This window comes from Macaca fascicularis, chromosome 14 (genome assembly GCF_037993035.2).
Source record: "Macaca fascicularis isolate 582-1 chromosome 14, T2T-MFA8v1.1".
Lineage (NCBI taxonomy): Eukaryota > Metazoa > Chordata > Mammalia > Primates > Cercopithecidae > Macaca > Macaca fascicularis.
The window spans coordinates 37,212,958-37,227,658 of record NC_088388.1 but is presented as its reverse complement, the minus strand read 5'-3'; the positions used below and the strand labels follow the sequence as shown (position 1 = coordinate 37,227,658).

Here is a 14,701-nt window from a genome sequence, read left to right as displayed (position 1 = left end):
ATTGTATATTTAGAAAACCCCATCGTCTCAGCCCCAAATCTGCTTAGGCTGATGAGCAACTTCAACAAAGACTCAGGATACAAAATCAATGTGCAAAAATCACAGGCATTCTTATACACCAATAACAGACAAATAGAGAGCCAACTTATGAGTGAACTCCCATTCACAATTGCTTCAAAGAGAATAAAATACCTAGGAATCCAACTTACAAGGGATGTAAAGGACCTCTTCAAGGAGAACTGGAAACCACTGCTCAACAAAATAAAAGAAGAAACAAAGAAATGGAAGAACATTCCATGCTTATGGATAGGAAGAATCAATATTGTGAAAATGGTCATACTGCCCACGATAATTTATAGGTTCAATGCCATTCCCATCAAGCTACCAATTACTTTCTTCACAGAATTAAAAAAAAAAAAAAAAAACTACTTTAAAGTTCATATGGAACCAAAAAAGAGCCCACATTGCCAAGATAATCCTAAACCAAAAGAACAAAGCTGGAGGCATCACGCTACCTGACTTCAAACTATACTGCAAGGCTATGGTAACAAAAACAGCATGGTACTGCTACCAAAGCAGAGATATAGACCAATGGGACAGAACAGAGTCCTCAGAAATAATACCACACGTCTACAACAATCTGATCTTTGACAAACCTGACAAAAACAAGAATGGGGAAAGGATTCCCTATTTAATAAATGGTGCTGGGAAAACTGGCTAGCCATAGGTAGAAAGCTGAAACTGGATCCCTTCCTTACACCTTATACAAAAATTAATTCAAGATGGATTAGAGTCTTAAATGTTAGACCTAATACCATAAAAACCATAGGATAAAACCTAGGCAATAACATTCAGGACACAGGCATGGGCAAGGACTTCATGTCTAAAACACCAAAAGGAATAGCAACAAAAGCCAAAATTGACAGATAGGATCTAATTAAACTAAAGAGCTTCTGCTCAGCAAAAGAAACTCCCATTAGAGTGGAACAGGCAACCTACAGAATGGGAGAAAAGTTTTGCAATCTACTCATCTGACAAAAGGCTAATATCCAGAACCTACAAAGAACTCAAACAACTTTAGGAGAAAAAAAAAACCCTTCGAAAAGTGGGCAAAGGATATGAACAGACACTTCTCAAAAGAAGACATTTATGCAACCAACAGACACATGAAAAAATGCTCATCATCATTGGCCATCAGAGAAATGCAAATCAAAACCACAATGAGATACCATCTCACACCAGTTAGAATGGCAATCATTAACAAGTCAGGAAACAACAGGTGCTGGAGAGTATGTGGAGAAATAGGAACACTTTTACACTGTTGATGAGACTGTAAACTAGTTCAACCATTGTGGAAGGCAGTGTAGCGATTTCTCAAGGATCTAGAACTAGAAATACCATTTGACCCAGTCATCCCATTACTGGGTATATACCCAAATGATTATAAATCATGCTGCTATAAAGACACATGCACACGTATGTTTATTGTGGCACTATTCTCAATAGCAAAGACTTGGAACCAACCCAAATGTCCATCAATGATAGACTGGATGAAGAAAATGTGGCACATATACACCATGGAATACTATGCAGCCATAAAAAAGGATGAGTTCATGTCCTTTGTAGGGACGTGGATGAAGCTGGAAACCATCATTCTTAGCAAACTATCACAAGAACAGAAAACCAAACACCGCATGTTCTCACTCATAGATGTGAATTGAACAATGAGAACACTCGAACATAGGATGGGGAACATCACACACCAGGGCCTGTCATGGGGTCGGGAGAGTGGGGAGGGGTAGAATTAGGAGATATAGCTAATGTAAATGACGAGTTAATGGGTGCAGCACACCATGATGGCACATGTATACATATGTAACAAACCTGCCCACTGTGCACATGTACCCTAGAACTTAAAGTATAATAAATAAATAAATAAATAAATAAATAAAATAAGTGGTGGTAATGAGAATGTGCTTTGTTTCCCTTCTATTGCAGAGAGCATAATGGACCAACGGTACCTGCTACTGCACTTTGAAGTCCAGTCTTGTGTTGCCACTGAGGCCTACCAAGGGGTAGTTCCTACCAATGATAAAGTGAGGTAGGAATAGTAAGGCAGCCTGATTCTTGGGAGAGAAGGGGACTACTCTGTCATTTACTTTGGCTGAAGGATTCATGAATGGTTTTGCTGAACATACGACCCAACCATCTTTACCTCTCATCTTCACTTGGGGTCAGACTTACATTACAATCTCATGACTCTTCCAGCCCTCTCCAGCTCCTGTCATATATTCTTTCATGCATGCATTTCTCTTAATAAACTACCTCTGTATTCAATCCTGACTGGGCATCTGCTTCTCAGACATGGACTAACCCATCAACTCTAATGTCTTTTCCAACTCCTCCAGGATTAATCACTCAATTTCTGTGTACTCATTTTACTGTGCAAAATACAGAGGAAAGTGATCCTTCATAATTTGGCTCCAGCCCATCTCCCTGGCTGCAGCTACTATCTTTCTATGCTTTCTAGGCACCGAACTCACTATAGTACCCAGAATTCCACACCTTTGAAAATGCTGTCTCCTGTGCCTGGAATGACTTCCTCTCTAAGTTATGACAACTGCTTCATTTTATATATCTAAATTATCTCTAAGCCTTTCCTAACATCTCTAAGCAGAATTTAGACAGTGTTCTCTTCTTGAACCGATACTTTAGCATTTTTGAAGATCGGCCAGTTGTGTTTCAACATATCCTTCAATTTGAGTTTGTCAGTGGTTCCTCATGATTAGACCCAGGTTATGAGGTTTTGATCAGACTGTCACACTTGCTATTTTATTTTCATTACCATCCTATCAGATTGCACATGATATCTATGTGTCCCATTACTGATGGTGTTTGTTTCGATCACTTGATTAAGATTACGTCCACCAAGTTTCTCTACTTCTTGTTCTCTTTGTAATTGACAAATATTTTGAATGGAGATACTTTGAGACTATGTAAAACTCTCTTTCATTACCTCATTTTGACCTACTAGTTTTAGTATCTGTTGAAGTTTTTTGCTTGGGTTAATTATTATTATGTTTATTGCCAAATGGTGAATTTTTAAAACAATATTCCTTCCTCATCTTATTGGAAGCTTTCTGTTGTGTGGAAGAGCTTACTCTTCTACCCATTTATTTAATTTCTTCTTCTTATTTTAAGACAGGGTCTCACCCTGTCACTCAGGCTGGAGTGCAGAGGTGCAATCATGGCTTATTGCAGCCTCAGCCTCCTGGACTCAAGCGATCTTCTCACCTCAGCCTCCCAAGTAGCAGGGACTACAGGTGCATGCCGCCATGCTCGGCTAGTTACTTTATTTTTTGTAGATTCCGGAGTCTCACTATGTTGCCCAGGCTAGTCTCGAACTTCTGGACTCAAGTTACACTCCCTCCTCAGCCTCCCAAAGTGCTGGAATTACAGGCATGAGCAACCACTGCACCTGGTCTATCCATTTATGTATGTATGTATATATGTATTTGTTTATTTATATCAATGGGGTACTAGATTATTCAATGGGTTATAATTTGTTCTTTTAGCATTATTTTAATGTTTCATTTGTACTTTGGTCACGGGGAGCCAGTTCCTTCAAGCTTGCTTCTGTGTTCTTTTAATATGTCCGCATTCTTTGAGTATTTTCTTTCTTTCTATTATGAAAGGTGTTCCAGGCTCATCACATTCTCAGCTGCAGCCTTGGATTCAGGCATTTCTTCAAGGAGTCTTTGTTCATTTAAGTATTTCAAACGAAGATATGAGCATTAGGTGATCATTACTACTGGAGTACCATTACTCTTAGGCTTTTTCTGCAGATAACTAGGAACCACATACATTTGTATTTATATTTATCTCTATATACATCTACAACTAAAACTAATAGCTCACTCTGGTACCTTCAGTTTTAATCTAGTATTGGTTGGGTTTATTATTCCTTTATCTTTTCCTTAATTGTAACTCCCTTTCCAATAGTAAAAAACCTTGTTCTCATTATTCGCAATATATTTATTATCTGCTCAATCTCCTTGGGTGTGGCCAATCTTCTGATAGTGCTGGGCCACCACACTCTTGGCAAGCAGACTTGCCCTGTGTTCAGATTAGCCTCCTCTGCACAGGTCTGCCTTCCTTATCTGAGCAGCCTACCTTTTCTGGCCTCACATAGGGCTATTTGACAATGGAAGGCAAGATACTAATTTATTGCCTAAATAAAGAAAGGGAAGAAGAAGATATAGAGCTACTAACATGTCTTTATTCTTTTTTACTTGCTTACTAATTTGTTTTAAAAAGAGAAAGCAGGTATCAGGTTTAGAGCCTTCTCTAAGGAGTAGTATCTAGAATTTAATAACACTATTTGCTTTAATTGTGAGTATCTTTAGTTACTTGATCAGTTTATTTACCTTAAATATATTTTAATTGCAGAAAAAATTAAATTATTTAATCTGCCCATTTCTTAAACACATAATTCAATGAGTTTTAACAAGTATATTTTCCACATTGAGATTTAGAACATTTTCATCTCCCCAGAAAGTCCTGGTCAATCTCCATCTTTTGTGGGCAGCTACTGTTCTGATTTGTGTCAGAATTGCTTTTGCTTTCTTTGTAAATATTTTTAGAAAAAAAAAGTTAATAAAAAAATTAAATAAAATTACAAATGGTAACAATAATGTGAGGAGTATAGAATTGCACAGAAGGTGTTGCATAAATGATGAGAGTTGGGCACAATGACTTGTTTCATGGATGTCTTACAGAGTTTTTCTCTTTCCCTTAAAAATATTTCTGTTGCTAAAGTGGAGATAGCCACCCATATTAGACATGCTATTAAATAAAAGCTCTGGCCTTTCCTCTCTACTCTTTCCATATATACTTTTCTTTTAAGCACTATTTATATACCTTCTATATGCTATGTGCTCTAGGGCCTGTAGAAAAATAAGAAACAGTTCCTGTATCCAAAAGAGAGATGGCCACCATAATCTGATCTATGGGAATATTTACAAATCTGGGCCACAAATTCTTGTTGCTTCCTTATGGATGATGGCCAAAATTCACAAATCCATTGATTTGCAAGAGGATAATTTGAGAGGAATTTGAAGGAAATGAGAAAAAGGAAGAGCAAAGAGGGTAGAATTCCTATTTCACAATTTGAATGTGGTTTTTAAATAAACAAAAATAGTTTTACTACAAAATTACATCTGGCATTAACAAAACAAAAAGGCCACCCATACTCTACAATTTGAGCACGTTAACTACTGAATCAATCCAAGTAAACTAAAACAATTGTTCCTCTAATGGAAAAATCAAGTTATAAACAAAATTACTTTGGGTTGAGGACTTTTGGATAAGAGCCTGGTCTTTCTAAATTTTAATACACTCCTTTTTCTCTACTTGTTTTTGACTTCTTGTCTTTTTATGGGCAAGCACCTGACCCCAAATAGGGAATTCATTTTGTACTGCAGTTGGCACATTGTGAAAAGGGATAAATATAATTCAAAAATTGATGCTATCAATAGGTATTCACTGACTGAGCACTATAAGGCAAAAATCTCTGTCCCCAAGAGCTTCTGCTGTATTGGGGAATTTTGTAAAGCAGAAATGACAAACTCCCACATAGACATTCTTTGCCTTAACTATTAAAATATATTTATGCTATGTCACTGGTTACCAAGCAACTTTTCAGAGCAAAGATCTCTCACTCTCCCATATCGTACCCGAATTTGAGAAGTTTATCCAGTGGGAAAGTAGAATGAGCTCCATTAATTTCTCCCTAGAGAGTAGGGCAATAGCAGCAGGGTCTACTTTACTTGTAAACTAAATGGAATTTGAGATAGATTGCTTAAAGCCATGAATTTTTAAAAATTATTATTATTATTTTTTAAGACGGAATGTTGCTCCGTTGTCAGGCTGGAGTGAAGTGGCTCAATCTCAGCTCACTGCAGCCTTCACTTCCCGGGTTCGAGCTATTCTCCTGCCTCAGCCTCCTGAGTAGCTGGGACTGTAGGCACGCGCCACCATGCCCGGCTAATTTTTGTGTTTTTAATAGATACGGAGTTTCACCATGTTGCCCAGGCTGGTCTCAAACTCCTGAGCTCAGGCAATCCAATCCACCCACCTCAGCCTCTCGAAGTGCTAGGATTATAGGTGTGAGCCACTGCACCTGGCCCAAAGCTATGAATTTAGAAACAATTATTTATCAACACAAACAAGGAGCATAAACTTCTGGAATCTTCTTTTTAGCTCCCTGCCCCATGTCTCTATAGCAATATCTGCTTCACTGGGAAGTCAATGAGTTAATTCATGTGAGAAAGTGTTTTATAAACCTTGCCATACTATCCAAGTGAAAGGTTGTACACAATTCCATGAGTCTGAACAGCTTGCTGCCCATGCCCTAGTATGATACATGTGTCTTTGCATTTGAGTATAAATTAAGTGTAAACTTAAGGCAATTTAAGTATGACAAGAACAACATTCACCAGTCATGTGTAATGATGAAATAAGATGTGGCAGGAAATTTACAACTGAGCAAAATCATAGGGAGTATTGACATGTCTTAAATAAAGAAAGCTTATGGCTAGGAAAGCTTTAAAGCCAAAGCTTACAAGTTTAAGTTTTGCAGCTTTACTGTTTAAGTTTTATAAACGTAGATAGGCGGTTCACTTTGCCTGAAACCATGAAGCAAATCATTTACCCATTCTGCCTTAATTTCCCCCAATCAGGTGTCATAGTTACAAAGGTGAAAACAAGCACTGTAGAAAAAAAATTGTCAGGCAAGTGTATACAGTATAGGTATTGTGATTCTGGGTAATGTAACTTATTATTCTGTATACCTTAAATCTACTTACTTTTTTTGCAGGTTGCATTGGAGAATCTAAAGTCTTTTGGAGATGTCCCAAGGCTTAACCTGCACCTATTCACACCATAGGCAAGAAAATTCTGTCTGACCTTTCTGCTGGGAAGAGGATATGTTTAGGCAAAAATGAGTGACCCATGAAATCAGCCACCAACATGGCTGTGTCACTTTGGTGCTCCCACAACAACTTGAAGCATTTTTCATATTAAACTTAATAGCCGACCTGTCTACCCCCTAGTCTGTGAGATCCTTCAGGGAAAGACTTTCCCTCATGTTTTACTCACCTCTATCACTCTAACAACTAGGGCAGGAGAGTAGGGGAGCCACTCAGTAAATATTTGTGAACCTGAATATGAATAGAGGGCACTCAAGGAACAGCAAAGGCTTAGAAGTATCATAAACTTCATGTGCCCAGGATGGAAAGAACAAAATTTAGTGCAGACATTTTTACATAGTGAGTCAAATGTGAAACATTTTTCAACCACAAAATATTATATACATTCCTCTTCCTCTTCCCATCCCAAAGTTTCACCTTATTCCTGCTCCTTGCCCTGTCTTTGAATTCTTCTATCTCAGAATCGGATTTCTCCCAGTACCTCAGCCCTTCCTTTCCCTCACCCCAATCTTCACCCCACCGCCAAGGGTCATGGATGTATTGAGGTCAAGATGAGGTGAAGCTCATTGAGGGAGGAAAGATAATTGGGCATCCAGGCAACAGCAAAAACTGACAGCTCAATGGTTCGATGTTTACAGTAAAATATCCTAGAATCAAAATGGTCACATCAAAATATGTATTCATAGAACAATGGCCTAGTTTATAATATCAGTTGCATGATATGGAAAAGCAGGAGAAAAGGCTAAAGTGTTAAGAGACAGTCAGGTATGAGTCTAGAAATTTTGTCAAGCATCAGTAGGAAAACAGGCTTTTGAGCAGTAAAATTAGAACATCACTATGAAAGCAGGATTTAAGTGTCATACAGCCATATTCAGCCTAACTTAGAAAAGAAAAGCCCAAATTCTGGGGCTCCAGTTAGAAGATTACTGCAGCTCTTCAGAGTGAGGTAATGTGAGGCCTAAAGGAGAAGAGCCCCAGAAGTATGAATGGGGGTGATGACCAACTGCGCTTGGCAGATAGCAAAAGGCTCAAAAAGTTGACCGTTTTTGATCATAAATGCCTGGAAGAATATCTTACCTATTGACAAGGAGCCATTTTGAAGGGAAGAATGTTGTTTTATTTTATTTTATTTATTTTTATTTTTTTATTTTTTAATTATTTATTATTATTATACTTTAAGTTCTAGGGTACATGTGCATAACGTGCAGGTTTGTTACATATGTATACTTGTGCCATGTTGCTGTGCTGCACCCATCAACTCGTCAGCACCCATCAACTCGTCATTTACATCAGGTATAACTCCCAATGCAATTCCTCCCCCCTCCCCCCTCCCCATGATAGGCCCCAGTGTGTGATGTTCCCCTTCCCGAGTCCAGGTGATCTCATTGTTCAGTTCCCACCTATGAGTGAGAACATGCGGTGTTTGGTTTTCTGTTTTGTGATAGTTTGCTAAGAATGATGGTTTCCAGCTGCATCCATGTCCCTACAAAGGACACAAACTCATCCTTTTTGATGGCTGCATAGTATTCCATGGTGTATATGTGCCACATTTTCTTCATCCAGTCTGTCACTGATGGACATTTGGGTTGATTCCAAGTCTTTGCTATTGTGAATAGTGCCGCAATAAACATACGTGTGCATGTGTCTTTATAGCAGCATGATTTATAATCCTTTGGGTATATACCCAGTAATGGGATGGCTGGGTCATATGGTACTTCTAGTTCTAGATCCAAACAAATTTACAAGAAAAAAATAAACAACCCCATCAAAAAGTGGGCAGAGGATATGAACAGACATTTCTCAAAAGAAATTCATACAGCCAACAGACACATGAAAAAATGCTCATCATCACTGGCCATCAGAGAAATGCAAATCAAAACCACAATGAGATACCATCTCACACCAGTTAGAATGGCGATCATTAAAAAGTCAGGAAACAACAGGTGCTGGAGAGGATGTGGAGAAATAGGAACACTTTTACACTGTTGGTGGGATTGTAAACTAGTTTAACCATTATGGAAAACAGTATGGCGATTCCTCAAGGATCTAGAACTAGAAAAATGTAGTTTTACTTTGAGAATATTAAGTTTGAAGTGACAAGAGATATCCAAGTGGAAATATACAGGAGGGCAGGAGTGCATCAAAATTTTGAAGGGTGTGCCACCAGACCTTGATTAATGTGTTAAATTTACTTAGCTCTAACAGAGGCTCATATGATTATGTCTGAGGAAGTATCAAAATAAGAGTGCCTACCATGTGATAAACAGCAGGTAGCCACTGAATGAGGGAAAGATGAGGTAAGAGGTATATAATCTTTGTGTAAAAATGGGGGGCTTAACTGGGATGCAAGAGATCTTTTCCTCATAAGTATGTAAGTTTAATAAGATGTCAAGCAAGACTTTTTCTATCTTGCAATTGTGATTGAAGACAATAGCTGAGAAGAACCCCATATTCTAAGAGAGAAGCTGGACATATCTCAGGACTTTCCAAAAGGCAGCAAAGAAATGAGACTACAGAATGTACCATTGGAGCAGGAGCTGAGAGGGAAATAGAGAGAATAGGTTAACAATGCATCTATGGGGCTAGGAAACATTCCAGGAGAACTCTGAAGGACCCACAAAAGCACTCCCATAGAGCACAAAATATCTGCAGAACACACCAGTACCGGATAACAATAGCACTCTCCATGGATGAAACCTTTCTCCCCTTTGCCTCTTCATATTTTCCTTGTCCCAACCTGGTGTTACCAAGAGTAACATACTGGGGGAGAGAAGAATAGTATGTTGGAGCAGTGGAAAAGTGGGCTTTGCCAATTTTTTAACTGCTAATATATAGAATTTTTGGGTCATGGCACACTAAGAGAGGAACCTAACATTGTGTGAGAGATTGGATGTTATTTTAGATTTATTTTTAATATCTGAAATGATTCTATTCTGTTATTATTCAGATACGGCTAAAAAAGCTTATTGAATTGGTCTGAGAGGACAGAGAATAGAGATCTGGCAGAATGGCTTGAGGGCAGCAGTGGATGGAAAAAAAACCTGACTTTATTGTATCCTGCTTAGTTCAGCTCATTCAACAACAGAAGCAAGAAAGGTCAGGGCAGTGAATATTTCTACTCACATAGTGACATAAAGCTTAAGGGAAATCTGTGAGTGGTGTAATAATTGGGTAAATTTATGTTTTCAATTTACAAAACTTATTTTAAATCCAGTATTGAACTTTTAATCCCTTCGTGTATGTTTTGAATTATGTCAAAGTATGTTGCCAACAAAAATGTGTAGAGAATCACTGTGGAAGGGAGGAGACATGGAACTAGAAATGGGTGGGATACTGAGGCTGAGCAGTTTTTTAAAATCATCAGTACAGAGGTGAGTGGGAGGACCTTTCCCTTAACAAAGAAATAATGAGAGAGCAGGTGAAGAGTGCATCTCTGGGAGTAGGAAAGGTCCCTACAGGAGAACTCTGAAGGACCCACAAAAGCACTCCCACAGAGCACAAAGTGTCCACATGTTCCTGGGTCACCCCCAAAGTACTTGCCTGCTACTACACAAAGACAAGGCTCAATGGCACCTTCTCCCTTTATCCCAACTTGTGTTACTGTTTTCAGCTACTACCTTTAGGTAGAAGTTAATCATATAACCTTATCCCTAGGTCACTGTTCTAAAGGTGGCTCTTTTGAAAAACTGCAAAAATTCATACATTTCAATAAATGTTGAGGTTTTTCTAGGCCCACTCAATCCAAGAGCCTGGGGGAAAAATTTTATTTAAAGTATGTCAGTTTGGAAATTTTTGTAGGTTAATAGTAGTTCCACAAAGGCCAGGTCTTCTTGGTCTTTGGAGAAAATTCACCATTACATTAAATTCCCCACACCTCTGTTTTTTCATTGAAAGAAAAGATATATTAATACAATTGGCTCTGTGTATCCATGAGTTCCATAACCATGTATTTAACCAAACACAGATTGAAAATATTTGGGAAATAAACAGTAAAATATACAAATTAAAAACAATACAGTATAACAAATATTTACATAGCATATGCATTGTACTAGGCATTACAAGTAATCTAGAGATTTAAAGTATAGAGGAAGATTTGCGTAACTTATATGCAGTACTACATTATTTAATATAAGGGACTTTAGCATTGTTGGAGTTTGGCATTTGCCAGGGGAGGGGGTGGTGGTACTAGAACCAGTCCCCCAGGGATACCAAGGGACAACTGTACTTAACAGGTTTGTGGAAGGATTGAATAAAATAATATATATCATTGCTACAGGGCTTCAGATGATTTGGAGTCCCCATACCTTTCCAACTTTATCTTATACCATCTTTTTCCTTTGCCCATTATCCTCCTGGAACTTTAGCTGTCTTCTCTTGCTCAAACATACAAAGCTATTTTCCACCTCAGGGCTGTTGCATGTGTTGTCTCTGCATGTAATTTTTTGTTCCTAACCACTAGGCTGCTAGGGAACATATAATTTTGTGACTTCAGCTCTTTGCTCCCTCTTGTCTCTCAGCTCACATGTTACCCTCTCAAAGAGGTCTTCCCTGGCCTTCTACCTAAAGTTGCCTTTGCTGGATATTTGGTATCTCATAACCTTGCTTACATCTCTCCTAGCGTTGTTTTACAATCTAATTATTTTGTCCATTTATGTATTTGCTTCACTATTTTTGGTCTCCCCCCACTGGATTTCAAGATCTTTGAGATAAAAACTTTGTTGATCTTGTTTACCTACTGCTCAAGGTAGCTAGCACAGTGCCTGGCATGCAGTAGACACTCAATATTTGTCAAATGAGTGGCATGAGTCTTCTCTGTATACAAGTATATGGGACGGTTAGATTGAACATTTCAAAATAGTCAACAAGTTAAGAAATATGGGAGAAAAATTGTTCAAGCTTATTTATATGGAGGCACAAAGTGGAGGCAAAAGAAAACTCTCTGAAGGAAAGGTTTCAAAGGCCAGGATTTGTTTAGAAAGAAAGACAAGCCAGCCGTTCTAATTGGGGCAGACAATAGCCTGGCATTCTCTGACCCCAAAGGTGACTCTATCAAGGCAGTGGCATGATTTCTCATTTGGCAAAACATTTTCAGACCAGATGAACTATGCCAAACCGGAGGCCTAGAAACAAAACACCATTTGAATTATGTCATTTCATAGGACAAGCTGAAATTATTTCACAGGTTAATACCATCATTTCTTGGTATTTGGAGCTAAAACATCTTCAACCCATAATTTTTCATTTTCAAATTAATTGGAGACCCATATGGCATCCTGGCTGAACCAGGATATGCTCCTGGGAAGAAGAGGCATTATCTGGGTTGGCCCTGACTGACACAGGCCCAGGTGTGCTGGCCTCAGGACTTATTTCTCGAGGAGACTGGGCACAGTTAGCCACACACTTGGGCCTGACTCCGTAGGCATATCCAGAACCTCACAGTTGCTATTAACATCCTGGCTCAGTGCACACAGAACAGTTCTTTGCATTTTATTTCCTGCTCTTGGTAGGCAGAACCTTTGCTTTTTACTTTGGAAGGGGTGTGTCACTTGTAAGGCTGAGAGAGTAGACTGGAAGGACAGTATACTTTCAGTTTACAAACAGTTCTTTGGCTTTACCACGTATGAATTCCAGAATCTTGGCAAAATCACTTAACCTTACTGAGTATCAGTTTTCTCCTCAGTAAATGAAGAAGATATTACCAAATAGAATACTTCTGAAGATCCAATGAGATAGTACATGTGAATGTGCTTGACACATAAATATTTCCTTCTCCTCTCCCTTTCTTCTTTCTTTTCCACCTAGTTTTCACATAAAAGAAAGTTCCTTTCTGATTACCAGGAGACAGCATTGGGTAGTGGTCAGAAACTTTGGCTCTCAAGCCAAGTGGACTTTGGTTTATATCCCAAAGTTTTCTGTCCTAGCTTACACACTTAAACAAGCCATTTAAACTCTTTGTACCTTCATTGTTTTCTTGGTCAAATAACCACAGTGATAATCCTACTTTATAAGCGTATTCTAAGAATCTCATGATTTGAGGTGCCTGACTCATGGTAAGTGCTCAATAAATATCAGTCATCTCAGTCCCCAACCTGTACCTTCACTGACTACCCAAAGACATGGAGGGAGACTTTAATGAAGGCAAACTACAAATTAGGAGTTAGTGGCTTTGATTTTCTGATCTGTTGCACAGAAATCTTCATTTCTTTAGGCATTGCCTTGGATTTAGTATATCCTCTCTCCAAGGCCCTGATCTTTTTTGTGTATGTGTGTGTAGTGATTCAAAAGAAATGAAAGAGCAAAGAGAGAATAACAATGTAATATGTCAAGTGTTATAGGCAGAATTTGGGCCCCCATGACCTTTTCTCTATCTAGTGTTACACTCATGCAAATGTTAACATTATGTGGGAAAAGAGACTTCACAGATTTAAATAAGGTTACTAATCAGTGGATATTAAGATAGAGAGATTGAATGATTCCTTTCAAGCAGAGGGGGAAATCTGTGATATTAAAAACATGAGAAGGATTCTATCTACTGTTCTTAGCTTGAAGATGAAGGAGACATGTTTCACAGACATAGAGACCTCAACTCTACAACCACAAGGAGCTAAATTCTGTCACACCCAATAAGCCTCTAAGAGGATTCTGGTCCTGGAGAGACTGAGAACCACAGCCCCAGCTGACACATTGATTTTACCCCTGTGGTACCCTAAGTAGAGACTCCAGTCATACTATGCTGGACTTCTATCCTACTGAAACTGCAAAGTAATAAAGGCTCTTGTTTTTAAGCCAGTAAGTTGATGATAATCTGGTATTGAATCAACAGAAAACCAAATACACCACGTTTGTAACTCCCGGAAGCATAAAATATAACAATGAAAAATTAAACAGAACAGAGAAGTGTCCCATGATGAATGTAGTACTTTGGATCTGAGGTGGACAGTGGAACACTTCTACCCAGATTCCCAGAGATTAGGATTTTGAAACCTTCCCATTACTCTTTGCTACTGCCTCCTCTGAACTCCCTCAATACCATTATGTAGTTTCAGTGTAGTACTTTTCAGTCTCTTGTAATTATTTATGTGATCATCTTCACAATGTATGAATGTCTTAAGGGGAGACACTATGTGATTTCCTTTTGTCTCTCCAAAATCTGTCACGGAATCTCACACAGTAAAGATACTCAAGATGTGTTTGTCAAATGAAACCATGAATGAATATGTGAAAGGATAAATAAACTATACGAACCAAGACCCTAAAAGCTAAAGTATTTGTAGCATGTGTTAGGATCACAGAGAAAATGTTAGTTTTAAATTTACATGCATAAAAATTATTGGTGGTTGTTTTTTTTTTTTCAACTTTTATTTTAGATTCAGAGGGTACATGTGTAGGTTTGTGACAAGTATATTGCAGGATGCTGAGGTTTGGGGTATGAAATGATCCTGTCACCCAGGTACTGAGCATAGTAACCAATAGGTAGTTTTTCAACCCTTGCCCTCTTCACCCTCTCCCTACTCTAGTAATCCCCAGTGTCTCTTGTTCCCATCTTTATGTCCATGTGTACCTACTCTCACTTATTTTTTTTATTCCTAAGATCACCTTTATTATTATTATTATACTTTATGTTCTAGGGTACATCTGCACAGCGTGCAGGTTTGTTACATATGTATACATGTGCCATGTTGGTGTGCTGCATCCACTAACTCGTCATT

At 38.4% G+C, this 14,701-nt stretch overlaps 1 protein-coding gene across 6 annotated transcripts in view; it reads left to right on the top strand.

The window, feature by feature from the left end:
• The window catches only part of METTL15 (methyltransferase 15, mitochondrial 12S rRNA N4-cytidine), a 434,852-nt gene that overhangs the window by 251,655 nt on the left and 168,496 nt on the right, over positions 1-14,701 (top strand). The window contains exons 7-8 of one of the 6 annotated variants that reach the window (XM_074012579.1): positions 1,999-2,101; positions 6,878-7,102. The exons of the other annotated variants lie outside the window; for them this stretch is intronic. Of the exons in view, the coding sequence (XP_073868680.1) occupies positions 1,999-2,101; positions 6,878-6,896 (122 nt within the window). The 3' untranslated portion in view covers positions 6,897-7,102. Of the gene's footprint in view, positions 1-1,998; positions 2,102-6,877; positions 7,103-14,701 lie in introns of those variants that run through there. 6 annotated transcript variants of the gene reach the window in all.